Below are 27,150 nucleotides of genomic sequence, written 5' to 3'. Positions count from 1 at the left end.
TCAAGCGGCTGTAGCAGGTGAGATGAGTGAGGTGGCATACAAAGAGTATAGATATTATTCTCCTTGCAGAGCTCTTGAAACTCAAGAGAGTGGTGGCTCTTATGGCCATCAAGGATGAGCAGGCGACGCGCACCAACGACACGAGTCTTCGTATAAGCGTTAAAGTGTTTTAGCCACTCTACTCCTAGCTCATTGTTCGTCCAGCCGTTGTCGCTGACTGCAATCGCCCAGTCGCGTGGGATCTCTGCTTCCTCGTACCAGGCAGATAGATGATACTGGCCAGCGAAAATAAGGAACGGTGGGACTGACCAGCCAGCAGCGTTGATTGCAGCGATCACTGTGACCCATCCACGGTCGCCAGGCTGGATAGCCTTTGGCCTGCCTCTCCGCTCTGATCCTGTTACAACGAGTTGAGTCATAATCTTGCCCATCATAAAGCCAGCCTCGTCGAAGTTATAGACATCGTCATCGCAGATGCCGTACTTGGTCTTTGTCTGCTCTACGAGCTCAAACCAGCTTCTGATTAATATCGGATCCTCACACAGGGCTCTCTGCCTATCATAGGCTCGATTGAAACGCGTTGTGAGACTATCCGTGCGCTTGACAAAGTTGCGCGGCCAGTGGACGCCGACCTGACCAGCGCCGCGCGCAGCCAGCAGTTTATCAGCCATATCGCGTACAGCCGCGTACGTAGGCGCAAATCCACGTTGATCCAGGTCAAGTATATATCTAACAATCACCTCCTCTTCTAGCTCAGTGAGCTTCTTTGAGTTGGGCTGGCAATCGCGTCGGGCAGGCTTCCCAGCGCGTCGGCGGCGGAGCGTTGTTTCGGGTACATTGTAGACTGCAGCAGCAGGTCGATTGCCTTGAATCTGTTTTGTATTGATAGATAAGATAGCAAGCTGAATATCTGCTTCATTTGAAGGTAATTGAGCATTGTTGTGTGGAGCCATTGTAGGTTAAGATGAGATAGGTGCGTAAAGTTGGTGGGGTGCGCCGCTCGCTTGTACGCGCCGCTCGCTTGTAAAACACGTTAAGCAATAGCTTAGAGCGACACCTCAGCTGCGCCGCTTCGCTAAACAGTCACTTCACCAAACCAACACACCCCATCATTAGAACAATGTCATTGTCTACGGGAATTGAAGTAGGAAGTGGTCTAACCCGTCAGCGACGCGTCGATCATTCCCTGGAGCGCGCTTATTGCGGCAGTGTTTCGCCACGCTGACCAGTCGTGGTTAAGCAGTCCCCAAGTCTCTTCATAGTCCTGGGTCCCGCTACGGATGTAGTAGCTGCCCGAGAGGACCCAAACAGTCCATCCCGTCTTCCACTGCGGCATGAGCTTCTTGATACAGGTCGCATACGTCTTTGTGTAGTCATTGCCCGCTTGAGAGAACCCGAATTCAGTAAGCACAACGGGCATAATGTTTGCTGCTTTAGTGCCGGTAGCCCTGAATCCATTGTTCCATAGGCCGCTCTCTATACTTCCACAGTCTGTGGCATCGTTTTGATAGTTGTGCAGCTCGAGTACCAACTTGTTGGCGTACTTGAAGTCTGACAGCAAAAATTTCTTACCGCTGCCAAGATCAGCGCCGGTAGCGATGGGCTCCAACTTGGTGTCGTAGTCAAGGCCAGAAAGGAAGATGAGAATGTTTGGATTTGCCTTGTTCACGAGGTCCATAGCGGGGATTACCTGGTCATACCAGGTTGCCCAATTGTAAGGAAGACCATTGGTGGCTCCGCTTCTGAGTTCATTCCGAAGACCGATGGAAACTAGGTTCGGCCATGACTTGCCCTGGTTTCATTATCAGCACTTGTTTCCAATATCGGGACTGTGTAGCTCACATGCTCCGCCATATACTGCAAACCACGCTTCCAGTTGTTGACGTTGAAGTAGGTGTCTCCAAACCATGTGTTTCCGTCTCCGCTACCACAGCACCACGCGCCTTTCGACATGTGGTTGTCCAAATGAACGTAGATGCCTTGCTTGTTTAGCTCGGCGGCGACAGCATCGAAAACCTACACAGTTCGTTAGCTCATAAAGAGGGTGGAGTTCCTAGAAGTCTCTACTTACCTGGAGTCTGGTGGTCTTCTCGTTGAACTGTGGGTTGTTCTTGATGACCTGCTGGTACACCTTTGGGCCGTTGGTGGTGCCGAGAGCTTTGTTGAATGCGTTCTGAATAGTAACGTCGCCTCCGTTGTCCTTGATATTGTCGATCATCTCGATCGCGAAGGTCAACCGCACGACATTCATCTTAAGGCTCTTCACCTTAGACACGATCGATGCGATTGAGGCGTACTGCAGACCCTCCGGAATCATCACATCGGCCGCCCCCGGCCAGTTGACACCAACATAGGTGAAGTTCTTCCCTGTCGAGTCCTGGATCCATTGCTTATTGGCTACGAATGGTGTGTTGAGAGCACGCTCCGAGAGAGAAGGGAGAGCAGCTGCTAATGCCGCAGGAAGCGCCGCCGCAGCAGCAATGAGCAAGGAAAAGGAACGCATTTTGTCAAAAAAGCACGAAGGCCTACTTTCCACATCCTCAATTTGAGCAGGTTTGATCTGCCTCTTATACATAACTTATCCCAAACGCTGTTCATGGGCTAATCTAGAATAGAATGTGAATCCCGGATCTCAGCACCAGTGAGTCTGGTATTCCTGGGATTGATTGACGGACATTTGAGGCCCTTGTCATCATTCACGCGACAATAAACTACCCCATATGGAGCATCGCCACTATTTGATCGATAAGTGCCGCGCAAAAGCCCGATTCATCGAATATGCCGATGCCCGGTTGTTACATGAGTCGCGGTGATTGGCTAATTTGTTCGGCTAATATGCACAACAGTTTCGCGAATGACCAGTTTTAGTCTGCGGGGACAACCTTGGCTGCCGATATTGGAGGAATATTGTTGCAAAACGTTTTGCGGGGCAGGGTTAAAGTGTGGAGACATACAACCGGTACCTCGGCGCTTCCAGATCAAGAATAACAGCATGCAACGATGGCCCACCGGTACGTCATTTCACTGAGCAGACGATACTACACTAGGAAGAAGTATAAGGAATTGTTCGCGGCCAAGGTAGAATAGAGGGTGACCAAGACGAGGCAAGGTCATTTCGATCACAAGATACCTAGGTACCATATCGTTCACTCTCGCAAGGTCCCCAAGACCACTTTTCTCTAGACTGATCTTGGTGATTTCATTCGGATTTATTAGCCCCAGTTTCCAAAAGAAGTTCGTCATCTGACTTTCTATCCAAGTTGTTTCGAGTCAAGTCGCGCGTTTCATAAAGCCTACTACTCAGAGATGTATAGCGCATCAGAGTTGAGTTCTTAGGAATAGCGCTAAACTTGCCTCCCTTCTCCATTCTTACGTATTTAAATCCATTCGAATTATAACGGGAAGAAAACGGCGTGTGCTAAGATGTCAGGATAACACGAGGAAGCATTAGAGAATACCTATAGTAGGGTCGTGAATGTGTTGAGCCAAGCAAAGCCGACAGTGAGTCGAAAGTTCGCGAAGCACCGAAGTACTACAAGTAGTCTATTTCCTGGTCTTACTCAGCCTACAAACGTTCTCCGGCTCAGAACATTGATGCCATTAGTGTGAGTACACCGAGAGAGCGAGTACCGCAAGCACCGTATACATTTGCCTTGGTAATTTTGACACACCTTCCACGTCGGCTCATTCACTTCAGTGAGGCGATGCTGATGTTCTAAAACAGCTTCTGAACGAAAGAGAGGAGAAGGTTCCTTCTGTGAACGACTTTGAACTTCATGTCTCGATGTCATGTTCCTACAGTTGCATATGCATATCGGAAACAGATGCCAAGACCATTACAAAGAACTGCATCTGCACCGCGAGAATGTCACCATTCAGGGTCGCGCTAAAATGGTCGCCATAGGCGGCACGCCGATTCGGTCGGAATGTACGGCGACACGACTGATCCGCTCTGGTGGCCGTATCCGAAATGCGAAACATTCAACATATAAGAACAATGTTAGAACTCTGGGAGCCGTTCCTCCACACTTCGAACCCTGAATTCCTTCACAATCACTACAGTCAGAATTCAACAAGAGTTTTTGCAAAGCAAAGTCGTTCTCCACTTGATAACCGCTTCGCCATCAAGGCCGGAAATCACCCCAACACCACCGCAATGGCGACCAACACTCCAAAAGTCCCAGATAATGCCTCACAACTCTACAAAACCCTTTTTTCAACCGCCACGGAATTAATCCGCTGCCAAGACCGCGACGACTCCCAACCAACACGCATGAACCTCGACCGTGTCCGCGCCATCCGTACCCCCAACTTCACGCACTCCTTCGGCCACAACCACATGGTATCTACCAGCCCCATGCCCATGCTCCAGGGCGAACTCGGCATCGACGCGTACCTTGCTCACCTCAACAAGATGGTGCCCAAAATGGATACCTGGGAAGCACGCATCACAGACATTGTTGTAGATGAGACGAGGAGAATGTGCATTGTGCGAGCGAGTTATTTCATGAAGCCGTTTGGGGCGGAGAAACCCGTGGAAAATGATTTGATTTGGTGGCTGTGGATGGAGGAAGGGGGAGAGAAGGTCTATAAGGCGCTGGAATTTCTGGACGGGGCGGCGACGGGGAGGATCGGAGAGTTGATTATGGCTGCGCCGAATTGATGTTTGGATTGCTCGCTAGAGTAGACAGATTCAGTGTGATATTTCTAGATGATTTCTATGGGTTTTAATAGATGTCTCAGTCATGACGCCTTAAGATGAAACATACAGCAATAGTGTACTGGTCGACAAGTTTTCTATTGATCAACAGCTGACGACTATTCCAAAGCTAAGTATAAACGGTGATCCCAACATCCTTAGATGAGGATGCGCCATTCGATTTCGGTTCCGGCGCCGTACTCACGACATTCACGTCATTTCATATCCAAGCGAGTGCCGAGAGCCACCAAGAGTAAATGATTCCTTCGCGCTGCTAGCTAGACTTTCATAGCCAAATACGATCATCCGACCAATGGCAATTTATTTTGCAAAACGATACTGTTCAACTGGTTTGATTTCTACTCAAGGCCATCTTCTTGATCTTTGATTTGTCTCAGAAGAGCACTTGAAGCAGAGCACGGTGGAACGTCTCTTTCTTCGCCAATTCCAGTGGGTAGATCTTTATACTCTCGATGGAATAATGCGCTAGTTCATGGACGGCCCTGAACCGACGTGGTGGCGCTGGTTTCAACCTTTTCTGGACGGCGATGAAGTCGAAGATGTTGATGAAGACTTTCTTAAGTGCCTAAACCGTTGTAAGAGCATTTCTTAAGGTCTTTGCCGCACAATGCTAACCTTCTTGCACTTTTTGATAGACTCTGGGATTGGTTCAATCCCAACATCAGCACAGAAATGCTGCCATGCCTCGAGGTCCTTGTAATTGGTCCCATAGGTCTCATCGAAGTGCTGCGCAACACCCTCTATGAGGGCCTCCTGATATTTAGTGTATGGCGACAGCACTTAATGAAAGAAAACACTGACCTGCTTGCAACCTTTGCTGGTAGTCGAGATTGGGGCACCAACTTCAACACAAAGCTTTTGCCACGTTTCAAGGGTGCGACCAGGACGGCGATATTCATTCGGCGGTACCGGGCTGTCCCTGCTGGAGGACACGACGCCCGAAGATTCTCTATCCGAAGAGTTCGAGCTCAAGGTTGAGGAACCTGAACTTTGGGAGTTTAGGCTGGGAGAGGGCGAAGGCTCGCGTGGCGTTATAGATAGGGCGTTATTGGTTGCTATTGATCGGCGTCAATATCTCGTTAGCTACAAGAGGGTATTACCACTCTTACTACGACCGCGCCAGACGTATTCTTCGTCAAAGCACATCTTCCAATTTTTGCACCATTCGTCGCCAGCGGGAGCCCAACCCAAGTGATGCAAAGCCAGACGAGTAAACTCGGCCTTGGGAGACTTCTTGCTGTTGATGACAAAGTCTGTAGCGGCTGCACAACTGCGCAGGTACTCGTACTGCCCCTCAACGCTGAGTTTCGCCATGGTGGGTAGCTATCTGACCGTAACTAGCGGTAAGCCTGAGGAGAAAACTTCGGCCGCTGCTCCGTTCGAAATACACTCTAGGTTGCGTCAATGCGTGATTAGTTTAAAAAAAAGCGCCTGTTAGAGCCTGCGCAAGCGAGATGAGAAAGAATATAACGAAAGGGCAGAGAATCTGCATATGGTTTGGGACTATGATCGACGCACACCAACCTAGCAGAGCTTGAATTCTCATTCGAACCTTGACATATCCTGTCTGCTTCAGCTTGGATCTTATGCTTTTGTAAGAAGTAAGGAGGGGACATTGTAACGAAGATCGCATACATAAAATTGTGCTGTACAATCAAACTCTAACATGGTAACACATAGGAACTGGAGCTCGTACGAATCCCGCTATGCTAGCTCTCTATCAGCAACAAATATACCCCTAATCTAAGTGTAGAGGTGTCTAACTCGTTCCATGTAATGATAGATCAAATTCTTTGTAACAAGCCCAATCAGTGTCCTGTTACTGTTAATTCATTCCAAAGATCCCTCAAAGCTACTTCGCCGCTATCCCTAGCTAACACACTCATGTCTTCCGGCGCGAACTAAGCGAATCGTCTAACGGTTCTGTCATAGAGGTAAGCTATCTCATATATTTAGTTTTTGAAAAGTTTTGATCAAGTAGAGGGTTGCTCTTAATGCCTCAAGACTGCTTTGACGAGTAGTGGAAGGGTCATCTGGATAGATCAGGTTAGGTTCTAATTCATAGCGTGGGGATAGCGCCTCAACTCATTCCAATTGCATCTCACAATCCAAAATGTTAATCGGCCTCTGACTCTTCGGGATTTCGTAGCCCATAGACTGGTCAGGAACTTTGTGGGGTGCCAAAAAAAGAGAACCAATGATTTCAAAAAGCTCAAATTCTCAAACGACCCGAGTATGATATCAAGTGCTCCAATGATTCTCATGCATTCCAGTCAAGCAAAAAGAAATGGTGTGCATCCCACACCACAACGCCTCGTAAGTAATTCTCGCAGCATCAATCCTCTAATACCCCTACGCCAGCCAGTATATCCACTTTCCAGGCCCCTTCCCTCTATAAAACTGTGTATATGCACCTGTCGCGCCGCTTCATCGCCGTCAGCACACTATCTCCTCTTCAATTTGAACCTCCTGAGACCTTGCCGAGGTGACTTACTTGCGCTTCTGCTCCCTGTCCTTAGCCTTATTCCACTCCTTCCAGCGCTGCTCATCGCTGAGGCTTGCATCGCGCCATGTTTCCTTCCCAGGCTCTTCAGGCTTTCTGGAGCTGAGGTGAAGTTCATCGCGACAGGAGGGCTGGCACCGTTTCGAGGGGATCGAGGTCGTTGTGGTGGTGGTAGCCGAGGATGAAGTGGACACTGGCTTCTCGAGCGAGACAGCGTCTGTGGAAGTTGTTGCAAAAGACTTTTGGTCGGCCATGTTCGTGGTTTGGGCTATAGGGAATGCGTGCTGCGTGCTGCGTTATGTCGTCCTCGAAGTGAATTCTCCATTTGAAAGGCGCAGACTGATGCCTATCAACCTTGGGTATGTTTCATGCGGGATGTGGCGCGGTAGTGCACTGCCACAGTTTCGTCAAATGCGATCTGGATGGGGCTGAGTATGGATGACCGGTGATCATCAAGGCTGGGCGGGATGCCTCACTTGGCATTATGCGAGTGGGATGTCAACCTCTCGCATGGGAACAAGACTGTCATATTACTAATTTTAGATGGTTCTTCCACACAGTACTTTCACATTTGGTGATGTATTGAAGTTCAGCCCAGTTCAAATTGTCGTATTCACAGGGATAACTCCAGGTTTGGTTGCTATTCCTGAAGTTACCCTGAAATGGATTTTTGGTTATCACTGTTGGACTCTGATATGAAAGAGAAACACCACAAGACAGCGTCTCAATGAATCAGTTATACAACGGCCACCCTGTGCCGGAACTCGCCCATATTACTGGAAGCGACCGATATCGCTGTCCGGCTCGGCTTTATGGTCGTCGCTATCCCCCCATTACAACCTCTATCGTCCCTGCCAGAGTCTACACGGCTATACCGTACTCTCTGCACTTCCCCCCTCCCTTCTATACTCTGGAATGGCCTTGCCTTCCCTCTCGAACGTCAAAATATACCACTCCCGACTCCCTCACCCACCTGCATCTCTTTACTCTTTGGCGTCTCTCTGTCTATTTGTATGCCTCTGTGCTTCTAGAAATACATGCTACCAGACCCTCTATACGCCTCATCCCAACCTCCTCGTACTTACGCATCCAAAACCCGTGTCTGCCGAACCTCCACCTCCTCTCCCACCTGTCTATACCTTCAGGTATACCTTCTCCCCACAGTACATGTCCATGAACGCACACCAGGATTCTAAACACTGTCGTCGTCGTCCCATGTCCAAGTGTAATGTCAGTCATTTACGGTGCGGTTCTAATCGCTCGTACACGAGACCGCCTTCAGTCACAGCTTTTGCTTCCTGTGCGGAGGTTTGGCTGACGCGGAGACGGCGCAATAGGGGTTCGGTCTATGCCGCAGTGTGCTTTGTGAGAGGAGAAGCGATGAGGAAGGAAGGTGGCGGATAGGATGCGGAGCAAAGACGTCTCGGTGGGTGAGTAGGAGGGAGAGTCGGGGCTTAGAGGGATGGAAAGTGCAGTGGGAACGGAGGGAGGAACAAGTGTGCGCAATGAATAAGTTAATGGGAGGGAATCATTACCGAACAGTGCCCTGTTGCAGCGAGACAGAGGGAGCAGATAGCTAGGCTAGTCAAGGCCCGCGCTGTTTATGTTTGAGCTCTTCCGGCTGGAAGGAAAGGGCCACTACCCATAGTGGCAGTTGAAACTTCATTGTGAAGGTTTGCCACCATGTCGTCGTGGAGACTTGCTACCATAACATCGTCTAGCATGTCCACGCCTCCATCTACCAAACATCGCACGCGGCGAGGGGCGACTACACACGGCGGCCAGGGAAGCGGTTGCACTGGACTAACCCAAAAGCGATACTATCGTCTACTTTAGCTACATTCACTCACACACCCATCCTCATGAACAACGACTGCCCTCAGCAGCGAAGAAGACCTACATGCAGCATCGATCCCTCCACCCCGAGGCCCCCTCAAACCCCGGAACCCCCTTCCTCACCACGCCCCGGCCTCTTCTCCACTGCCCCCCCCTCACACTTCTAAAGACCTACCCAAACAGCCCAAGCGCACCACCGCCCGGACCTCTGTGCCCATCACTCGTTTCTCCGGGGCGTCAGGTTCGACAGGACAGCCAGCGCCATAGCCGCCCGACATACATTATGATTTGCGACCCTGCAGCTGCACCGGACGGCACTAAGAGGATGCAGGACACAACACCGCCTAGGGTAACGACCGGCAGCTGTGCGCGTCAGCCATCCAGCTCACCAGATCGGAGTGAGGCGCTGGGAGAAGCTTCTAGGCGGTGCTACGAGGGAGCCAGCTTCATGCTGTCATGTTGTAGTGTTGGGACTCGGGGCTCGTATTGATCAGCGCGTGGTCGTGTCATGGCCGGCGGGGGTAGACAGGATGTGCGCTCTGACGTTGGGGCTCTGGGTGAGTAAGTGGATTTTGCTGCTGATCGGTGTGTCATAGTCAGTAATGCAGGTTCGCGGTAAGTGCCGAGCCTGAAAAGCAATATGGAAGATGCCGTGGGGCGATGGGTAGAGAGGTTCACCGTGGAGAGGCCCAAACCGTATCAGGCCCTCCAGGACGCCTTCAAAACCAGGAACATCAAGAACCGAGAAGGATAAAGAGATTGCGTCAGTCTGGCGTTTAATTGGCATTTACGTGCGATATCCAGGGGCGGATCGTCTTCCGAGCAATGCTATTCAAACAAGCTTGAATGAAGCCGCCAACTAATCGTTGGTTAGGACATCGTGTTGTGAACTGGCCACCAGACGGGGCGCCAAAGTATGCTCATGTGGTAGTAATCACCTAATGGGCGTCAGCAACAGTGTTGTGAGTCTATCTTGGGTAGGCATAGTGGTTCGCTCCGCGAACGCAAGAGTAAACCATAACTGCTCACCACAGCCTTGCTCTAGCGCAGGCTGCTGTGCCCAGCTGACACAAACCACAAATATTATGCAGCGCTCAGGGGCAGTCATAGCGTACACACTCATATGTCGTTGATACAGCAAATAATTGGACGCCGAGTGGAATGAGTTGCGGAAGGTGATGAACATTGGTCTTGACAGACAATGTCGACATTCAGGTCCTGCCGTTAACCATACGCTTGCCGACAGAGGCAAACTATAAAGGCGCTTCGAATCAATGAGGCACATGCATGTTGCGGAACTGTGGCGTTGTTGATTGCCTGTCCCCGGATTATGTCCTGCAGGTTTGTGCCATTCTAATAGGCGATGGGCGCAACTTGTGACGACGCTCGTGCTGTACACCCGGCGAGGAAGCACTAGAGAGTTTGGGCACAGTTCCGTTCTAGGAATGTTGCTCCGTTTTGCGCCTGAAACAGACTTGTAACCTGCTTGACCAGAACCAAACAGCGGGGACTTGGGTTGTGGATTTCTTCGAAGTTTGCGTCTTCTGTGATCGCACGGACCAATCGTTCATAACCTGATCAGAGGGGCCGCTGGTTCTACGGCGCCAGCATTGTGTACGGTGTGCCCGGGAGACCGCCGAATGCACAGCCGATGGGCGATTTGCATAAGTGGAGTTGCAAGTGGAGTTGCACGCGAAGTCCAGCACACGAGCGAGCCTCGAACAAGCGAGCCGCACATTAGAGAAGAAGCTCTCGCCGAAAGTTTCGGAGAGTGCGACAGAGAAGGCAAAGTCCACGCCGAGTACCTGCGGTACCGATAAAGGCGTCTTGTGAGAGCGGAGCGCATGAACAAAGAATGTCCAAACGTTCGCTACCTCCTTTGTTAGGTTAGGGGAGTGGGTAGCGTGATGCCTGGCATAGTTGCTGGGCGATCCGTGGTACAAGCTGCGTGACGAACTAATTTGTGCAAAATATCCTCGGATGTCATCGCCCGCGCCGTACTACACCGTCATTTCGTTATCGGACTTGGCAAATAGAGGAAGAGAAAATCAGGTTCTTCGAAGAGACCACACACTTCGCCTCAGATGCTCAGAGGCGCGCGGTGAAAGCCCAATGCTCCGAGGCAAGGGCTCAAGCCTACGTGGACATCTGTCGGGGCGCCTCGGATGATATACTGACCAGTGCTGTCGAGCTAAGCATCTATCGATTCAATCGATATGTAGGCCTTCCACTGCTTTAGTGTGGGGTAGATAATTCAACAGTCTCACCAAATCGTCTGTGCGAGTACATATGTCGCAAATGGCAGGCCGTGCAGGAGGCTTGCGCGGCGCCCACGCTGGTCAGTGTTCTCCCATTGTCTCCAAAGCACGTCAATCGACCCCCCCAAAAAAAGCTGGTAACGATGGCTTTGGGTTAGAAGTTCATGAAGCGAACTAGCTGTGCTGGTATGATCGCCAGCTGACAGCCGCCACCGATGTTTGGCAGCAGTAGTGCTGTTCGATGGCGCGAGTAATCGAGTGATCAATAGTCTATCAACTCGTATGCCTCGAGAGTGGGGAGATAGGACTCGAGAGTCATATCGACTATGTTTGATCGACCTGGGCATATCCATCGCGTCGGGTCACTTACCACCAGCACTGACCGATAGGGGCAATCTGACGGAGGCCGGTTCTAAGGGTGCGTGCAGAGATGAACCTGGACTGAAGGAGTAATTGCCCGAGACAAAACCAGAGGCTGGGACAGAAGAGCAGAGGTAGCTTCCAGCCACTGGTCGACGTCAAGTCGTCCCTGACAAGAAACGGAGAGCCGAACTTGTGTTTGGGGACACTCTGCAATGAGCTCAGTCTCTCAGATACGGGCCGTACCGCTGCTGGCAGACATTGCTCTCGAAGAATGACCACAACATCACGTCAGCCGGTCTTGAGGGCTCACTGGTGTCTGGTCTCGGGGGCTGGAATGAGTGGAGCTGGTGTAACTGGACATCTGCGGTGGCCGAAGCAGGGCGTGCGACAGCGTCTATGCGATACCGCCCCATGGAGCCATTTGTCGCCGGCTGAGACAGGTAGTTCTGCGCAGTTGCGGTCCCTAACCTTTCCGAAGTACATTGAGGCTGCTGCAGGCGGCCATGAAGCTTGCGCAGGGTCGAATTTGTTTGGACGCCCGCGGTGAGCGTCACGGGATGGACGGGAGGCTGCAGGCCGGTGTGCCTCGAAGCCGGATTCCGTGCAGAGAAGCATCGCATCTTGTGACCTGGGGTGGGCTGGTTGAGCTGGAAGGGGCTGTGATGTTCAGCACACCCGCGCAGCCACCATCTCATCTGGTCCAACGGGCTGTCGTGCGCGCTCGCGATGGACGCGGTGAAAGGGCTGGCAAGTGCCGGGGGCGCTGCTAGCGGGCGCGAGGCACCGGGAGACAGCGGCAGCCCTGCTCGGGGCTGCTCTCGCATGCTGTTTCTGGGGTGATCAGATGACTGCTGGCATGGAGGAGAGCGGTCTGCCGCCAGCCTTGGAGAGGGCTCTGGCGATTGGCCGGCGGCGCAGCAGCGCATCTGGGACGAGGCAAGGAATGCAATGCAGGTAGATTAGCGGAAGAGAGAGGTCGTCGCCGGTGCATGTAGCGGTCAGGCTCAGGGCGCCCCGGGCGCTGGGCAGCGGGCAGCCGCAACGTGCGAGACACATGAGGCAGGCGGCCTGGGACGGCAAGGGCACGTCTGCGCGTGTCGAGAAGCAAGGAGCGGGCGCGTTCGCCCAAGCCGTGGTGTTGAGCGCGGCGGGCGATGGAGTGAGCGGGCGGCGTAGCGGGGCGCTTGGCCGCATGGGGATGGCGCGGGAAGGAGCAACCGCTGGCTGCACGTCACCAGTCGCTCCTTCCAGCGCGCAACGCACCCCCGCCCCGTCGCTCGCGGCTGCCGCCTGGGAGAGCCAGCGCAGACGCAAGGGCGCGGCCAAGGGCTCGCTTTTCGTCCTCACCGTTCGCGCAGCCCGCGCCCATTCGCTGCGAGGGCTGCCGCCCGCCGCGCTCCTCGCAGCCGGTCACGCCCCCGCCGCGCAGGCCGCTTCCACTGGCTGCCCGCACACCACCGCGCGCTGCTTTCGGAGCGTTGCGCAGTGAGCCAGCCTGCCGGGCCCGCCAATGCTGGGGCGCTGCACCCTGGCGCAGCGCTCTAACTCGAACCTCCAGGCGAGGGCGAGGGTTGCATCTGGCGCGCCGCGGCAGGTGATGCCCACGGGCCCGGGCACCGCGACCAGCCCGCTGCTCGCTGCTCGACTCCAGTGTCCACGGCGGCGAGGACGACGACCCCGGCCCAGCCAGCAAGGCACCGCCGACGGATGTCTGGACCCTCTGCCAGCATCCACCGCAGCAGACGTATGGCATCCACTAGCCGCCGCCACGGCCCGCAGCCCACCCACCCTCGCTCGCCGCGCCGAACAGCGCCGTCCCCGCTAGCGCCGCCCGCCGCGACATCATCTGTTCGCTGCATGGGTGCTGCCCAGATGAAACATCGCGGACCCAGGCTGCTGGATGGTGCTGCCGTGTCGAGTCGCCCCATGGAGCGTCGTGTCGTGGCCAATGTTCCTGCGTCGCTGCACGGGAGAGTGACGGCCCAGGCGAGCCAATCCTCGCACCGCGCTGCACGCCCGCTCCCGCTGCCCTCACGCGCCGCGGGCGCTGGTGCAAGGAATGCTGCGCGCTGCGTGGGCCGCCGACCTTTCGAGAAAGATGCGAGCCCGGGCCCTGGGGCAAATCTGCTCTCCCTGACATCGGAGATATAGATACGCCCCTTTGGGACATGGTCGCGGCTGCAGCTTGCCAATGCTACCGTGGTGCTAGAGAACGGCACCGGTCTGAGCCGCGCGATTCGCATCATCCCGTAGGGGGGCTGAATCTTGATCCATCACCGCGAGAGATGCGTTGAAGCTACCAGCTTGGTAGGCACTTCTTCTTTCAGCCAAACAACCCGATCAACATATCCCAAACCCCAGCTCCCCTGTCTATCCTGTATCAATCTATAGCCCTGAGTGCTCTAGCCCTCCACGAGCCTGTACTTGTACTGGCCCGTCTGTCCTGCTTCGTCTCTCGCCTCCCAGATAAAATCTCCGCCGTCATCTATTCCCCGTCCGTGGCTTCCCCACCCCTACCTGTCAGCCTGCCTCTATTGCTTTTTTCTACTGGGCCCCGGGCCCCTACCAAGCAATCTTCAAGAACAAAGATCACGGGATTTTCTGGTCCTGGCGGCTTTGTGCTACCAGACTACGAGCAGGAAGCCGTTAAGCCGTTTGGGAGCAAAACGCAAAGTGCATATATCTCAGTCCTCATCTCGCTCTCGAGGGTACTCTGCACGCCGTCTGCTGCACGCCTCCTTCTTTGCTTCCTCTCCATAAGTTTTGTTCGTCTCACTCCAGCCCACCGAGCCCTGGACGCGCGGCACCGTGTCTGCTACACCACGGCGCCAGTGCACATAGACGACGTCGATAAGCATATCCGCGCACCCGGCCTTCGCGCAGATCGCTAAGGACTCGACGACAAGTGACAAGGCTGCGCGCTCGCCGAAACAGCCACGCTCGCCTTGAGTCGGCGCCACAGCGTTCTTTTTGGGCAGCTGCAGGAACAACCTTGCAAGTTTCAACCAGATTGCGGCAGACCAAAGACTGACAGGTCACAGCAAAGTCTCGACAGCAGCCGCCATCTCACGACCGACGTCGCAGCCGCCAGGAACCGGGGTCGGCTAACAGATCAGTGCTTGTCTGTGCGCCCGCATCGCGCAATTTGAGATCTGTGGAGACGGGAAGAAGCAAAGCCCACCTGACGGCCTGAGGTGTCGCCTCGAGAGCGTTGACGCTTAAGGGCCGCCAGCCAGCCGTCCCCACGCCTACCTGAGCTTCAAGCAGACAGGTCTTTTGTTCTGTCATATCCCGTCACCCCCCTGCGCCAGCCTCGTGACTAAGCCAGGCAGCATCTCGTCGAGTCGACGAGTCGGTGAGATAAGGCCAAAGCAAACGACCCGCGCTGCTGGTCAAGGCGTGCAGTGTGGAGCTTGCGCGGCATACGAGCACTCAGCATACTCGTCAAGCATTGAGCGCTCGACGGATTCGGCAGCCACCATCCATCGCAGGCAGCGGCAGCTAGTCGAGGATCCCACACCCGCCCCCTGTTGCTGTGCCTGGCCCTGTACAGTACCGGCTAAACCCCCGGATCTCCCTTTCAAGCGAACCAACAACGGCAGTCGAACGCTCGTAGAGCTCGTCTCGCAGCCAGAACGAGGAACTGCACCGCCGCCGTCACATCTGCCCACGCCTCACTCGCAGCCGTCCCGCAACGAGCTCGCCGGCCCACAACACCAGCAACATAAGCGCCGTCAGCGACTAGGAGGCTCGCCACAGCCGACGCCGTTGTCTGCGGTCCCAGCGCGTTGGATCGCGCAAGCAGCGAAGGAGCTGAGTCGTGAGATTCGCTTCCCCCCCGGCGGCCTCGTGAAGGAGTCGCAGCGACCATCAGGCCCAGATCGGGCGTCTTAGGAGCGCTGCTGGTGCGGCTGCGTCTGCAATATGAACCAAGGTAAGTCAGCCTTAAACATACACATCGCGCTCCCTGTTCGGCGAGAAGCAAAAGCCTCAGTCGTTTTCACGCGCGGCCCACCCACACACACGGCCTTCCCATAGACCGGCGCCGTTCTCCGCATTCTTCCACAAATTCCACATTCTGCCACCCCTTTCTTATATTGGTCCGCGAGCCTGCATCCTGTTTTCCTTCCCCTTCTGTTTACCGCTACACACTGTGGGTCCACTGTTCTCGCCTTCTACCCGCTGCTGTAGTGGCACTCTCGCACTCTGCACCCGATCGCGGAGCCTTGTGCGACCGCGTCCCACGCGTGCACTCATATCGTCGCCGGGTGCACGTTGTCCGTTTCTGTCCTACACCTTGCACAACGACAGACTGCTTGTCGCTCCTTGATTGGCTGACCCGCGAACTAAGCAGTCCTTCCACCGTCTCTGCCATTGGCATCGGAAAACCCCTTCTCTTCGGAGCAAGAATGCATAGATCACATTGGTGCTCATGCACATCATAGTCCCTTCACCGCTGGCGTTTCCGATCAGCTCAGGCGCGATAGCACACTGGGCCAGTCAGCGACTGGCATTCCGCTGAGCTCCATTTCAGGGAGATACACCTCTCATCGTCCCGAAGCCCCGTAAGTATCCCATCTCATTGGCTCTTCTCGTCCCGGTCGGCATGCCGGGCTCCGCAGTGTTGCCTTGTCCTGCGGCCCCCAGTCCATGCGTGCCTCGACACCTCTTCGCTGGTGCTGCCCAAGCTCTGCCTTCCACGACCGCCGAAACAAACACGTCTTCGTCATGCCTCTTGTCGCACACGTCCCAGACACATGGTGCACCTAGCTCTTCCAGCGCGCTGGTCTGTCACATTGATCACACGACAAGGCTAGCGGCGATGCCCACATCGTCCCTGCCCTGGTTGCCATTTTACACCGTACCACCTACTCGACGGTTACACATCACTATCGTTGGCATCATTTTGCCCCGATAACGTTGTTTTGTTGGGTTGACTAACTCTGCTCAAAGGTATCAATCTAGTGCGGCTCTTTCCGACACAGGATCAGGCTCTATCTCTGCCTCACCCAGCTCCAACTCATCCTCGCAGCTAGCCTACACATCTCTCGGCGCCTCTTCCAGCTATTTTCACAACCCACTTCCCATAGCAAACTATAATACTGGGTACTACGCCACTATGTCGTCGACTCGACGGACATCCATGATGTAGGTAGCCGTTTGTGGCGCCCTTGTACATGTAAAACCCTAACCGCATTGCATGACAGCTGACAACAACACGGTAGGACTGAGCCTTCACCATCGGTTATGCTGCCTCCAGCACGATCACCAGGGATGGGTAACCCCGTGTCACCGTCCATGGGTGCGTCGGCCAGGGATAATTATACTACATCTACACCAGGCTTGTCTCGACACCCACACGCACTCTCACCTCGCCATTCCGACGGTTCCCGTTACGGTTCTCTTCCTGAGACACCCAGGAGCGTTGTTGCTGCCACCATGCCTTTGAACACGTCATATTCCAGCTTACCTATGAGTGGCTACGGATCTCAGGGCGACCGCAGCGAGGGAAGCCCTCCCTTCAACACCCAAGAGGATTACTGCAACCTCATCTGCGATGGGTCCAAGATCACACCAAGTATTGACGCAAAGATCGAGAAAGGGTTCTTCTTGTCCGGTGATAGCGTCTGGACCTGCTACAGAAGGAACTACTTTGCCGTGAACGTCCACTACAACCTACATCCATGGGTGAACAACGGCCGTCTTTACCTGGACCAGGGCGGAGGCAAGCCCCAGGAACAAGTGCAGTCCATGGCTGTATCGTTGGCCGCAGCGGTGGACGGTTCTGGTGGAAAGACCATTGAACTGATCCAACATACGCCCAAACGTGATAAGGGACCACAATTGCAGATGAAGAAGGAGCTGCTCTCACCAATGCCCCCTGGGAAAAACCACGAGCACGGTAGCTATGGTCTCAGCACATTCCACCCGTCCAGTCAATCGCCTGGCTTTCTACTCCCTCTTCAAAATGAATCGGATTCCTCCCAGGCGTACTCGCCCACCAGCCATGCGCAAAACAGCTATCAGCACGGTTTCGAACGCATACAGTTCAAGTCAGCTACTGCTAATAACGGCAAGCGTCGAGCGCAACAACAATACTTCCACCTGATTGTCGAGCTCTGGGCAAACGTACAAAGTCACCGGGATAACGAGGCTCGCTGGGTGAAAGTGGCTGCGCGGGCTTCTCATCCGGTCGTGGTCCGTGGTCGATCACCGAGTCACTATTCAAACGAAGGCCCACACAATGCGGGTGCCTCTCGAGGTGCTGGCAGCGGTGGTGGTCCAGGGCAGGGCCCCCATGGGTATGGTGCCAACGGCACTCAATACACCACCGGCTATCGCAACGGCCTGGCGGGCGGCGGATCATCGGGACTCGGCAGTGGCATGTACAGAGGTACTACCTACTCTCTGGATCCGAGCCCTTTGGGCAGCCATTCCGTAAGCTCCGCAAGTTCGCTCAGTGGGGGCCCAGTGGAAAATTTTGTGGGCGACCATCACATGGCAGAAGATGATGACAGCAAGATGATCCAATCGCACAACGACTACCAGTACTACCCAGCTCCAATCTTTGAGGCGTTACAACCCAAAGTCGAAACTTCAATGCCTCCAAGCCTCGACAGAAGAATCAAGGAGGAGTATCCCGTCTCGACTGGTCTGGGTTCCTCATGGCAAGTCGGAGGATGCGGTCGCTTCCAAGGCATGGAGACGAGCCGTGGTTATTATCCAGATATACATGCGCAACATGCGCATGCCGCAGGCTACTGATGGGCGAGCGTGCCTTGCACCAATTTGTCATCGCTGTTGGCGGGGTCGGCTCCAAGCGTAGCAAAACTGATCACGGAGATCCCGTCCGCACGGTCCCCTCTCAATACGCAGCAGCAACCCCGATTCCAACAGGATGTTCTGACACAGCATGTTCTGACACAGTATTCCAATTCGATTGGGTAAAGAAGGGAAGCCCAGCTTAGCCATTGGCACCCTCGCACGGCCCGAACTACGCACGGACACGGTCTCTTGTGGCATGGTATCAAGGGCAGGCAGGCATGAAGGAAGCGCGCATGGTGCGAGGAACAGCTCCATGCGCACGCATCCCAGCGCCTGCTTCGCTCAAGAGTCTGCTTCGCTCTTTACCCCGCTCATTCCTGGGCACTTTGATTTGTTCCTTTTCCACTTACCAGCATTTTTATTCCTGCACAAGCGCTTGTCACGTCACGACCATGATGACCTGCATGAGCGACCCTTTCAACAGCTGGCAATATCCCTGTCTCCTTGTCTCGTATTGTCTTAATGTCTCATCACTTATCCGGGTTTGCGCATCCAAGGGGATGCAAAAGGTGTTTCTTCGGTGGCTAGGCTGGCTGGAATCTATCACGGCAACGTATGGCCCTGGAATCTCTGGAATGGATGTATGCACGGGCTGCACATGGAGCATTGGTAACAAAAACATTGGATGGACATACCCTTTTTATTATGCGCCGTCATCGGGCGTGGGCGGTCTGTCGCGTCGCTCGGTGAACAGGGCGCGGCGCATGGAATGTATGAATGACGGGTCACGGATCACGGTCACGGTTTACGGCGGGCGCAAGATGGGAAGGGAGAGAAGAGGCGGATGATGACCAGGTGCTACTGGTGGTGGTCTTGTCCATGTATGATTATATAGCCCAAAAGCGTGTGTAGTTTGAATCGAGCAGGCGGCCCTTCTCCTTAGCATGGTCGAGTTGTCCGCAGTGATGTGTGATGTAGGCGAGGGTGAGGTGAAGGGAAGCTACGACTAGCTCCCGCCGGCTCGCGGAAGCGCCACTCCGGTCATCGCTCGCGAAAACCTTCGAAGCACAACACACGCTGTCGTCATCTCAACCGCCCCCACGCCACCGGACAACTCGACGCACACAGGCGCGCGCGACTCGTCACACATGGCGTGGTACGACGAGGATAGCTGGGCCACGGCGGCGTTTGCGCCGAAGGGCTCGACCATTGCCATCACATTCCTGCTCGCCGTGCTGCTGCCAATCCTGTTGCACCAGTTCATCTACCGCAAAGCGACACCCACAACGCTACCCTCCTTCCTGCTTATTGGCCCCAGCGGCGCGGGCAAGACCGCCTTCCTGACTCTGGTGCGTCCTTCGTAGCTTTGGGGCGCGCGATGCTTCCCGCGACTTTCTGCCTGCGTGGGAAACCGCCCCCCCATGCGCCCTTCGTTGCTTCCTCACTTGCCTCGTGACTGACTTGACCGCAGACGGAACGCAAGGTTGTGGCGCAGACACATACTTCCACCGCGCCCCTGGCCGTCGAGCTTCTCCTCCCTGAAGGCCACACGCCCCAGTCGTCACACTACCGCTCGCCGGGCGACCCAGCGTACGAGCGCTCACGCCAATTCCAACTTAATGATACCCCTGGCCACGGCAAGCTACGCCACTTTGCGACGACACAGCTAGCCAACCCTACCAATGTCCGCGGCATCATCTTCGTCGTGGACGCCGCGGCGGTTGCCGAGGAGGCAGGCCTCAACGAGACTGCAGAGTACCTGCACGACGTCTTGTTGGCCTTGCAGAAACGCTATACAGGGGCTACCTCCAGCAAGGGGCCTAAGGAGATCCCCGTGCTGGTAGCTGCGAACAAGATGGATCTATTTACGGCGCTGCCACCGCACCTTGTCGCGCAACAGCTGGAGAAGGCCATCTCGGAGGTCAGGAAGAGCCGGGCGAAGGGACTGAAGGATTCTGGACCTGCCTTAGGCGGTGAGGACGACAGCTTGGATGAGGACCGGGAGTGGCTAGGCGAGGGAGGCGAGGGCAGCTTCGAGTTTGCCCAGATGGAGGAAGTGGGGACAACCGTGACTGTGCAGGGCGGCAATGTGATTGGCGGGGACGGTGTAGATGTGAAGAGCTGGTACGAATGGATCGCTGCGCAGCTATGATAGAGCCGAGAGTTCGAGAATTGCCCTGCAAATGAGCCTTATCCGTGTCCCGTGGGATTCTGCTCCGCGCTCAAGCATCGTTGCCGTTCCCACTCGCTGTTTACCACGGGTGCGGGAAGTGGATGACGGTATGTTTCTCTCAACCTGAAGATAGATGGACGATTGATCCACGTCTTTTCTGGGTGAGACGTTATCAAGCCCTCTCACGGCCACGTCGGGGTGAAGAGAATTGCTCCGCCTACAAGAGCTACCAATACTACAATTGAATGATGACAAGAACCAGTACCTCCGCGCTGGGATCATTACACCGCATATTCTACCCCAGCTCGGGCCCCACGACGGTGATGAAGTGCAACGTCAGACGTACGGTGCGCCATTCTGCGTGTTTGCCCCATGATGATTAGGTATCCTCGCAGGGCTGAGCAAACCGGTGGGACCAAGTTTTCAGCCCTACAAGCACGAATCAGCAACCCTGCCGCTGCTCCACTGAGGTCCCCTTCTGGAGCTGCTTTGAGCGTAGGGCTGATTGCTTACTTGCATCTCGGACTCATGGGCATGGATGGGCTACTCTTATGTGGTTTATTGGACTGCGTGCACGACTTGCGAAGTGATTCGGCCCGTTCGTTATGGCCATGTCTTTACTGGAGGTCAGATATGGTTCAAGACGGGCCGAATAGCTGGGTCCAGCATCGACACTGCCCAGGTTCAACCGGCGCAGCAGCGAGATGTATGGTTTCTGCATAGCTAATCAGCGCACTCGGCCCCCTCCTCGCAATTTTAGAATGCCTCGCTCGCCCGTGTGGTGCGGCGGGATCTCGCACCCCGTGTGCTTGGGACATTTTGACGCAGCGCTCACAGCACGAGCACGTTGCTCCGCAAGGCTCGGGCCAGGGCAAAGCAGATCGGATGGACGGTTTGGGATGCATTCCGCACCCTCCGCATCCTTCCCGTAGGGGTCGTGGTAAGGATCTGTGGCGCATGGGTCAGCTTACGACAGGGATGGCAGGCATCAGGCAGGGGTGGGGTGAAAGAGGGTTCGGTAAGTACCTGGGGCGTACTTGAGGGCGGTCAGTAGTGAAGGAAGTGGGATTTGGGGGTGTGATGCGTGGAGTTGGGATACGAGTGTGGGTGCAGGTAGACGAGGTTTTATATGGGGTATGTGAGGTTGCAAATGGCAGTGCGAGCTCGAGTCAGCACACCACTATTGCTCGGAGCGCACCGTTTCTCACGTCGGTTCGGTTCGACGTCAGGACAGGGTGTGGTGTATGTAACGACGGACTTCGTCACCATCCCTGCTACCCCTGCTCACTACAGGCACAATTCATCCACCACGCCCCTAGCCCACAGCACAGGTACGTGCGCAGCTCCGCAGCTTTCGCGCGGCATATTGCATGCTTCTTTGGGAAATACAGCAGATGGCATCGAGACTAGGTCTGCATTTACCATGCCGCTTCTAGGTTGGTCTTCTGGGTCTGCAGTCGGAGTCTCTGTGCAAGGGCACGGGCAACACAGCCTTTCCCGCTGCGGTAACACCACGGGCTGTGGCGTGGACCGCTAGGAATATTGGAGAGCTGGGATGGGTGGCTTTTGGGCGGGATGGAAGTGGATTGGCTTGAGCTGGGTTCGGTGTGGAGGGCGGATGCCGGCAGTTAGGGGAGCGTTGGGTGTTTGGTGGTGATATGCAGGACTGGTATCAGATGAAAGATGAGGTGGGGGCAGGTGAAATTCGCACAAGCTTGTAGTAGTCCTGGTTGAATCTCCTACGGGCATTGCGGCGTGGAGGACTTGGTACACACCACGTCGATGGTGCCACGGTGGTGCTTGCCGTAGGGCTGAAGGCGTTCTGCAAGCAGGTTAGCTCAGGTTTCCAGAAGAAGCTTAGCTCAGCCGGGCTGCTACCGAGGCGTGTGGATCATGATCGGCTAGTGGCGGGTCACAGTGCAAGAACGCAGGGTCAAAAGACTTTGTTTTGGACAGCTTGCGCTTGCACAGGCAGAGATTGCGACATTGAGGCGGCTTGTACCTGTGCCTCTCTTCTTGCTTCCTACACTCCAGAATCCAAGAGCTAGACTACGCGCCAACGGACGGACTTGGTTGAAAAGTTGACAAGTGCCCCGCCGCCACGGTACAGAAGGGTTCTCACGCCACTCCACTACACCACACCCCGCGACAGAGCTCGCAGAAGAGAACTGCGCCAGAAACACCGCCATGTCTACCAAAACACGCCCCGCCATCCCGCCCGTCGTCATGGACAACATCACGCAGCAGATCGGCAACACGCCCCTCGTGCGGCTCAACAAGATTCCGCAGTCCCTCGGCATTGCCGCGACCGTGTACGCCAAACTCGAGATGTTCAACGCCGGCGGCAGCGTCAAAGACCGCATCGCGCTGCGCATGGTCGAGGCCGCCGAGAAGAGCGGCCGCATCAAGCCCGGCGACACGCTCATCGAGCCGACGTCCGGCAACACGGGCATCGGGCTCGCGCTCGTTGGCGCCGTCAAGGGGTACAAGGTCGTCATCACGCTGCCTGAGAAGATGAGTCCGGAGAAGGTCGCCGTGCTGAAGGCGCTGGGCGCCGAGGTCGTGCGCACGCCGACGAGCGCCGCGTGGGATAGTCCCGAGAGCCACATTGGCGTGGCGCGGAGGCTGGTCAAGGAGCTGCCCAATGCGCATATTCTGGATCAGTACACCAACCAGGACAACCCGCTTGCGCACGAGAACGGGACCGCCGAGGAGATCTGGGAGCAGACCGAGGGGAAGGTGACGTGCATCGTGGCGGGCGCGGGGACGGGCGGCACCGTGACGGGCATTGCGCACGGCATCCACAAGCACAACCGCGAGGTGAAGATTATCGCGGCTGATCCGCAGGGTAGCATTCTGGCGCTGCCGGAGAGTTTGAACGAAGAGTTCAAGGACAAGCCGTACAAGGTTGAGGGCATTGGGTACGACTTCATCCCTGATGTGCTGGAGCGTCAGGTCGTGGATAAGTGGTACAAGACGGATGACCGGACGGCGTTCCAGTATGCGCGGCGACTCATCTCAGAGGAGGGCATTCTCTGCGGTGGAAGCAGCGGGAGCGCTATGGAAGCGGCCGTGAAGGCGATCCAGGAACTAAATCTGGGCGCGGACGACGTTGTGGTTGTCATCTGTCCGGACTCGATCCGCAGCTATCTCAGCAAGGTACTTATCCTTTTCCTCCGTAATCCAAGCGATTCATCAATATGCTAATGATGACGGTAGTTCGTCGACGACGACTGGCTCGCTGCAAACTCGCTCCTCCCCCCGACGCCCCCAATCACCCCCGCAACAACCCCCGCCCACACGCGCCGGCACTCCCTCTCCAAAGACGCCTTCGCCGGCGCCACCATCGCCGCCCTCCGCCTCAAACCCATCACCACCATTCCCACAAACTCGCCCTGCTCCGAGGCCATCGAAACTATGCGCGAAAAAGGCTTCGACCAGCTCCCCGTCAGCCTGTACTCCCCGGCCGGCAAGCCCAAGCTGGTCGGCCTTCTGACGCTCGGCAACGTCCTAAGCTACCTCTCCTCCGGCCGCGCGAGCGGCGACACGCCTGTCGAAGACGTCATGTTCGACTTCCGCAAACTCGAGGAGGTTGTCAAGGATCTGGGACGGCTGCACCTCGAGGGCGAGGAGAGCAAGCGCGAGCGCCAGTTTGTGGAGATCACCATGGAGACGAAGCTCGCGGATCTGATGAAGTTCTTCGAGTGGAACGCCGCGGCGGTGGTGACGGAGAGGCGGGGCGAGGAGTTGGTGCCCAAGGCGGTGGTTACGAAGGTGGATCTGCTGAGTTGGATGGTCAGGCAGGGGAAGGGGGAGTAAGTTCGGAGAGGAAGGCATGGCATGGCGTTTACTGGCATCTTTCACGGCCTGGCGAGGGTTTAGATTAATGGGTATCTAGATGGACTTCAACGTCAATCGATACGTTCGATGTGACCCCTCTCGTCCTTTCTGATGTTCACCGTCACCATAATTGCTGAGGCTTATGTAAGCCCTGCCCCGGAAGTGCATATCAAAGAGTGACTCTGGGTGGTTTGGTGGGCACACAAGTTTCGATCCCTTTGCCATGGAGATTCAAAGAACAGGCACTCATGGGTCATGTGGTGTGGTGTGGGGAACGAATAATGAAAAGCCCGGAGACAACCCGATGTGGTGTGGTGTGTTGCGAGAGACGAGGATAAAAAGAGGATCCAAGCGATGCAGAGCGCTACGAGGACTCAACGGCCTCGGGGAAATGAAAGATTTTGGTGTGGCGTGGTCTTGGTGGCTGAAAACAAGGTTTCAAAATGACGCTTGGTGTCGTGCGTGCCTCTGGCAACAAAAGGTGAGGCTCCACGCTCGAAGACCGTGGGGAACTGTGGGCCTAGAACAGGAAACGAACGACGGCATGAGGTGCGGTCTGAGTGGCTTGATGGCGGCGTGGTGACGCTCATGTAGTACGGTCCTGGGAACAAAACAAAGTGCGAAAGGAGGAAACGGGGTGTAGACTGTGGGACTGAAAATGCGGGACGAGAACCTGAAGTTGATGATGACATCGCATGTGGAGTGCCTCTGGTGGTCAGGATTTCGAGGAGATGGGACTTATGCAGTGTGCCTTTGGGGACGAAAACAAACACAACAAATCCGGGTATGGTGCGGACGGCGGGACCAAACCGCTTGGTGTCTATTCGATGTGGTGAGGTTTGGGGGGCCACATGCCAAAGAGATTGCTGCGCTGCGGTGTGCTCACTAGGGACTAGAACGCTTTCCAACAAGTACTACGTGGGGTGGAATGCAGGACCAGAACAGGACTTTTCGAGCTCATGAGGTGTGCTGCGGAGGACCGCGGTCTTGAGCAGAAGGCAGCTATGCGTCGTGCTCCGTGGCAATTAAACAAATTGGGAAGTTCGCAGATTGTGGGTTGTGGAGTCTGCAACCTAAACTTTCGGAGTGGGTAAATGTCCTGCGCGGTCTTTGGAGGACTGGAACCGAACATTAGATAGTGAATGTGGTGTGGAGAGCTTGGCGGAGTAGAACAGTTGCGACTACGGTTCATGGAGCGTGTGGAGTTGGAGTAGCTAAAAGTAACAACCACGAAAAAGGCCGATGGGGGCAGCCAAGTGGCTTGCTGCGGAGGGCCCGAATGGGGCATCGCGCAGGAAACTTGGTGCGAAGGAGACAAACGCAGAGAGCGACCGAACGCGCAATGTGGTGCTTGTTGTGAAAACATAATACGAGCAAAATGTGGTAACAACGTTTCAGTCTGCCAGTTCTCTGAAATGAGACCTCAGGCCCGTTACGGCTATCCTGTCCGTGCGATTTAGAAATCGTGATGTTAGAGGGTAATGTCAACTGGTGCTGCCCGATCTGTCGAAGGCTACGTAAGAGACGCACCCATCCCATGCAATGCCACATGGAGTGCAGCTGGAACAATCAGGATGGGTAACAATGCACCTGGCAATGTACTGAAGCTGAAAACGGCATCCAGGAAGCTATGAGTGTCGCTCCCTTTGCGATGGCGAAGACTAAAGAATGATATGAGTTCACATCCTGTGCCGCCAGGTCCGTTCAAGCCCAGAATGGTACCGTTGGCGTCTCTTCTGTTGATGTGGCTCAAGACCCGGGAGATTAAGACCTCTGGCGATCTTTTGCGTGAGCTGTGGCTTCTCGAAGACAAACAGCAAGATCGTGTGGCAATCAATGCGAGTATATGCAGGGAAACCAGATGCATACGTATGGAGAGGAATTTTAGCGCAGGAATCAAAGTCCATATCAATCCCTAGACAACATTCACTTTACCAGATAACGTCTATCCCGTAGATCAGGAAAACCCACCATGTAGAAAATTAAGCGAGGTACCTCAGCTTCAAATGCTCACATTTCGATATGAGTGCTAGGATGATTAATTCGCTACTGTCTATCGCGCATTATAGCTCCTACTCTCTAGAGAAAACACTTTGTATACAAAAATTACTTGCGCGTAGCTAAGTTCTGGCGCAAAATATATCTTAGCTTCTTGTTAAGCATATCAACACGCGCTACTCAAATTGTACTTAATAAGTTAATGGCTACTAAAGTATGTCCATGTCATGCGCTCGTCAAATTAACATCACAGCAATTCTAAGTATATAAAGCTGCATTCTTGACATATTCTCCTAGATTGAAAGTACTCTTCTAGCTACCTACTATTACAAATCTACCTTTCTAAACTTGCGAATTATGCGCTTTAGGGACCTTGACTTTGTCACTCTAACCTCTGCAGACTTACCTTGGTCTTTTGGCTCTAGGGACGTAGCTTGCGTCAATTCAAGTCGATCTCTTAGCTGCTTGCACCATTTTGAAGAAGGCCCTTGGATAGTTGTATACCCATCTAACGCATAAGTGTACATAATATTCGCTGTGTCTTCCTGACCTATTGTAGAAAGTAGGTCACCAAAGCTGAACATTGTATTCAGCGCTGGTAAATATGAGAGCAGCAGTTTTGGGCCAAGCGCCTCCTCGTAGCCTTGCAGCGCCCGACTGTACATGGCCTCTGCCTCTGCCAGCTTGCCTTGGT

At 54.7% G+C, this 27,150-nt stretch overlaps 11 protein-coding genes across 11 annotated transcripts; 6 read left to right on the top strand and 5 right to left on the bottom strand.

Moving 5' to 3' along the window:
- Window positions 1-1,112: 1,112 nt before the first annotated feature.
- CC84DRAFT_1228492 (glycosyl hydrolase family 5 protein-like protein/cellulase) lies at window positions 1,113-2,575 on the bottom strand (the record flags this gene model as incomplete). The annotated part of the gene is made up of 4 exons (XM_018183642.1): window positions 1,113-1,792; window positions 1,843-2,016; window positions 2,072-2,448; window positions 2,530-2,575. 4 exons carry the CDS (start codon window positions 2,573-2,575, stop codon window positions 1,157-1,159), a joined length of 1,233 nt encoding a protein of 410 aa, XP_018031792.1. The 3' UTR covers window positions 1,113-1,156.
- A 1,581-nt stretch (window positions 2,576-4,156) lies between these two features.
- On the top strand, window positions 4,157-4,663 carry CC84DRAFT_1220934 (uncharacterized protein; the record flags this gene model as incomplete). Its single annotated transcript, XM_018183210.1, has 1 exon — window positions 4,157-4,663. The coding sequence occupies one exon, from the start codon at window positions 4,157-4,159 to the stop codon at window positions 4,661-4,663; it is 507 nt and encodes a 168-aa protein (XP_018031791.1).
- A 430-nt stretch (window positions 4,664-5,093) lies between these two features.
- On the bottom strand, window positions 5,094-5,443 carry CC84DRAFT_1228490 (uncharacterized protein; the record flags this gene model as incomplete). The annotated part of the gene is made up of 2 exons (XM_018183641.1): window positions 5,094-5,285; window positions 5,336-5,443. Coding segments are annotated over 2 exons (300 nt in total), but the record flags the coding sequence as incomplete, so codon positions are not given.
- A 1,524-nt stretch (window positions 5,444-6,967) lies between these two features.
- On the bottom strand, window positions 6,968-7,541 carry CC84DRAFT_1167628 (uncharacterized protein). Its single transcript, XM_018179219.1, has 2 exons — window positions 7,215-7,541; window positions 6,968-7,145 (listed from the first exon to the last, which is right to left on the bottom strand). The coding sequence occupies exons 1-2, from the start codon at window positions 7,475-7,477 to the stop codon at window positions 7,073-7,075; spliced, it is 336 nt and encodes a 111-aa protein (XP_018031789.1). The 5' UTR covers window positions 7,478-7,541; the 3' UTR covers window positions 6,968-7,072.
- Window positions 7,542-10,172: 2,631 nt separating this feature from the next.
- Window positions 10,173-11,428, bottom strand: CC84DRAFT_194453 (uncharacterized protein). Its single transcript, XM_018185547.1, has 2 exons — window positions 11,238-11,428; window positions 10,173-11,059 (listed from the first exon to the last, which is right to left on the bottom strand). The coding sequence occupies exons 1-2, from the start codon at window positions 11,256-11,258 to the stop codon at window positions 10,499-10,501; spliced, it is 582 nt and encodes a 193-aa protein (XP_018031788.1). The 5' UTR covers window positions 11,259-11,428; the 3' UTR covers window positions 10,173-10,498.
- A 1,306-nt stretch (window positions 11,429-12,734) lies between these two features.
- CC84DRAFT_1262503 (uncharacterized protein) lies at window positions 12,735-13,309 on the top strand (the record flags this gene model as incomplete). Its single annotated transcript, XM_018185156.1, has 1 exon — window positions 12,735-13,309. The coding sequence occupies one exon, from the start codon at window positions 12,735-12,737 to the stop codon at window positions 13,167-13,169; it is 435 nt and encodes a 144-aa protein (XP_018031787.1). The 3' UTR covers window positions 13,170-13,309.
- CC84DRAFT_194390 (uncharacterized protein) lies at window positions 12,953-14,189 on the bottom strand. The gene has a single exon (XM_018185545.1). The coding sequence runs from the start codon at window positions 13,924-13,926 to the stop codon at window positions 13,222-13,224; it is 705 nt and encodes a 234-aa protein (XP_018031786.1). The 5' UTR covers window positions 13,927-14,189; the 3' UTR covers window positions 12,953-13,221.
- A 986-nt stretch (window positions 14,190-15,175) lies between these two features.
- On the top strand, window positions 15,176-18,584 carry CC84DRAFT_194392 (p53-like transcription factor). Its single transcript, XM_018185546.1, has 4 exons — window positions 15,176-15,614; window positions 16,035-16,245; window positions 16,634-16,828; window positions 16,906-18,584. The coding sequence occupies exons 1-4, from the start codon at window positions 15,605-15,607 to the stop codon at window positions 18,443-18,445; spliced, it is 1,956 nt and encodes a 651-aa protein (XP_018031785.1). The 5' UTR covers window positions 15,176-15,604; the 3' UTR covers window positions 18,446-18,584.
- CC84DRAFT_194238 (uncharacterized protein) lies at window positions 18,585-19,443 on the top strand. The gene has a single exon (XM_018185544.1). It carries the CDS (start codon window positions 18,724-18,726, stop codon window positions 19,291-19,293), a length of 570 nt encoding a protein of 189 aa, XP_018031784.1. The 5' UTR covers window positions 18,585-18,723; the 3' UTR covers window positions 19,294-19,443.
- CC84DRAFT_1127070 (P-loop containing nucleoside triphosphate hydrolase protein) lies at window positions 19,423-20,903 on the top strand. Its single transcript, XM_018175763.1, has 2 exons — window positions 19,423-19,794; window positions 19,917-20,903. Exons 1-2 carry the CDS (start codon window positions 19,594-19,596, stop codon window positions 20,595-20,597), a joined length of 882 nt encoding a protein of 293 aa, XP_018031783.1. The 5' UTR covers window positions 19,423-19,593; the 3' UTR covers window positions 20,598-20,903.
- Window positions 20,904-22,554: 1,651 nt separating this feature from the next.
- Window positions 22,555-24,555, top strand: CC84DRAFT_1127069 (cystathionine beta-synthase). The gene is made up of 2 exons (XM_018175762.1): window positions 22,555-23,777; window positions 23,838-24,555. Exons 1-2 carry the CDS (start codon window positions 22,806-22,808, stop codon window positions 24,435-24,437), a joined length of 1,572 nt encoding a protein of 523 aa, XP_018031782.1. The 5' UTR covers window positions 22,555-22,805; the 3' UTR covers window positions 24,438-24,555.
- The last annotated feature ends 2,595 nt before the right edge of the window (window positions 24,556-27,150 follow it).

Source organism: Paraphaeosphaeria sporulosa (assembly GCF_001642045.1).
Source record: "Paraphaeosphaeria sporulosa strain AP3s5-JAC2a unplaced genomic scaffold CC84scaffold_10, whole genome shotgun sequence".
Taxonomy (NCBI): Eukaryota; Fungi; Ascomycota; class Dothideomycetes; order Pleosporales; family Didymosphaeriaceae; genus Paraphaeosphaeria; species Paraphaeosphaeria sporulosa.
The sequence above is the reverse complement of the archived record's forward strand: the minus strand, read 5'-3'. Positions and strand labels throughout refer to the sequence as shown.

Coding starts and splice junctions, on each gene's coding strand:
- CC84DRAFT_1127069 (XM_018175762.1), top strand. CDS start 22,806: ATGTCTACCAAAACACGCCCCGCCATCCCGCCCGTCGTCATGGACAAC. Junction 23,778..23,837: donor TCCGCAGCTATCTCAGCAAG/GTACTTATCCTT, acceptor TGATGACGGTAG/TTCGTCGACGACGACTGGCT.
- CC84DRAFT_1167628 (XM_018179219.1), bottom strand. CDS start 7,477: ATGGCCGACCAAAAGTCTTTTGCAACAACTTCCACAGACGCTGTCTCG. Junction 7,146..7,214: donor GACAGGGAGCAGAAGCGCAA/GTAAGTCACCTC, acceptor ACGGCGATGAAG/CGGCGCGACAGGTGCATATA.
- CC84DRAFT_1127070 (XM_018175763.1), top strand. CDS start 19,594: ATGGCGTGGTACGACGAGGATAGCTGGGCCACGGCGGCGTTTGCGCCG. Junction 19,795..19,916: donor AGACCGCCTTCCTGACTCTG/GTGCGTCCTTCG, acceptor ACTTGACCGCAG/ACGGAACGCAAGGTTGTGGC.
- CC84DRAFT_194453 (XM_018185547.1), bottom strand. CDS start 11,258: ATGCTTAGCTCGACAGCACTG. Junction 11,060..11,237: donor TGCTTAGCTCGACAGCACTG/GTCAGTATATCA, acceptor ATGACGGTGTAG/TACGGCGCGGGCGATGACAT.
- CC84DRAFT_194238 (XM_018185544.1), top strand. CDS start 18,724: ATGAAGGAAGCGCGCATGGTGCGAGGAACAGCTCCATGCGCACGCATC.
- CC84DRAFT_194390 (XM_018185545.1), bottom strand. CDS start 13,926: ATGATGCGAATCGCGCGGCTCAGACCGGTGCCGTTCTCTAGCACCACG.
- CC84DRAFT_194392 (XM_018185546.1), top strand. Junction 16,246..16,633: donor TCTCATCGTCCCGAAGCCCC/GTAAGTATCCCA, acceptor CTCTGCTCAAAG/GTATCAATCTAGTGCGGCTC. Junction 16,829..16,905: donor ACTCGACGGACATCCATGAT/GTAGGTAGCCGT, acceptor ACAACACGGTAG/GACTGAGCCTTCACCATCGG.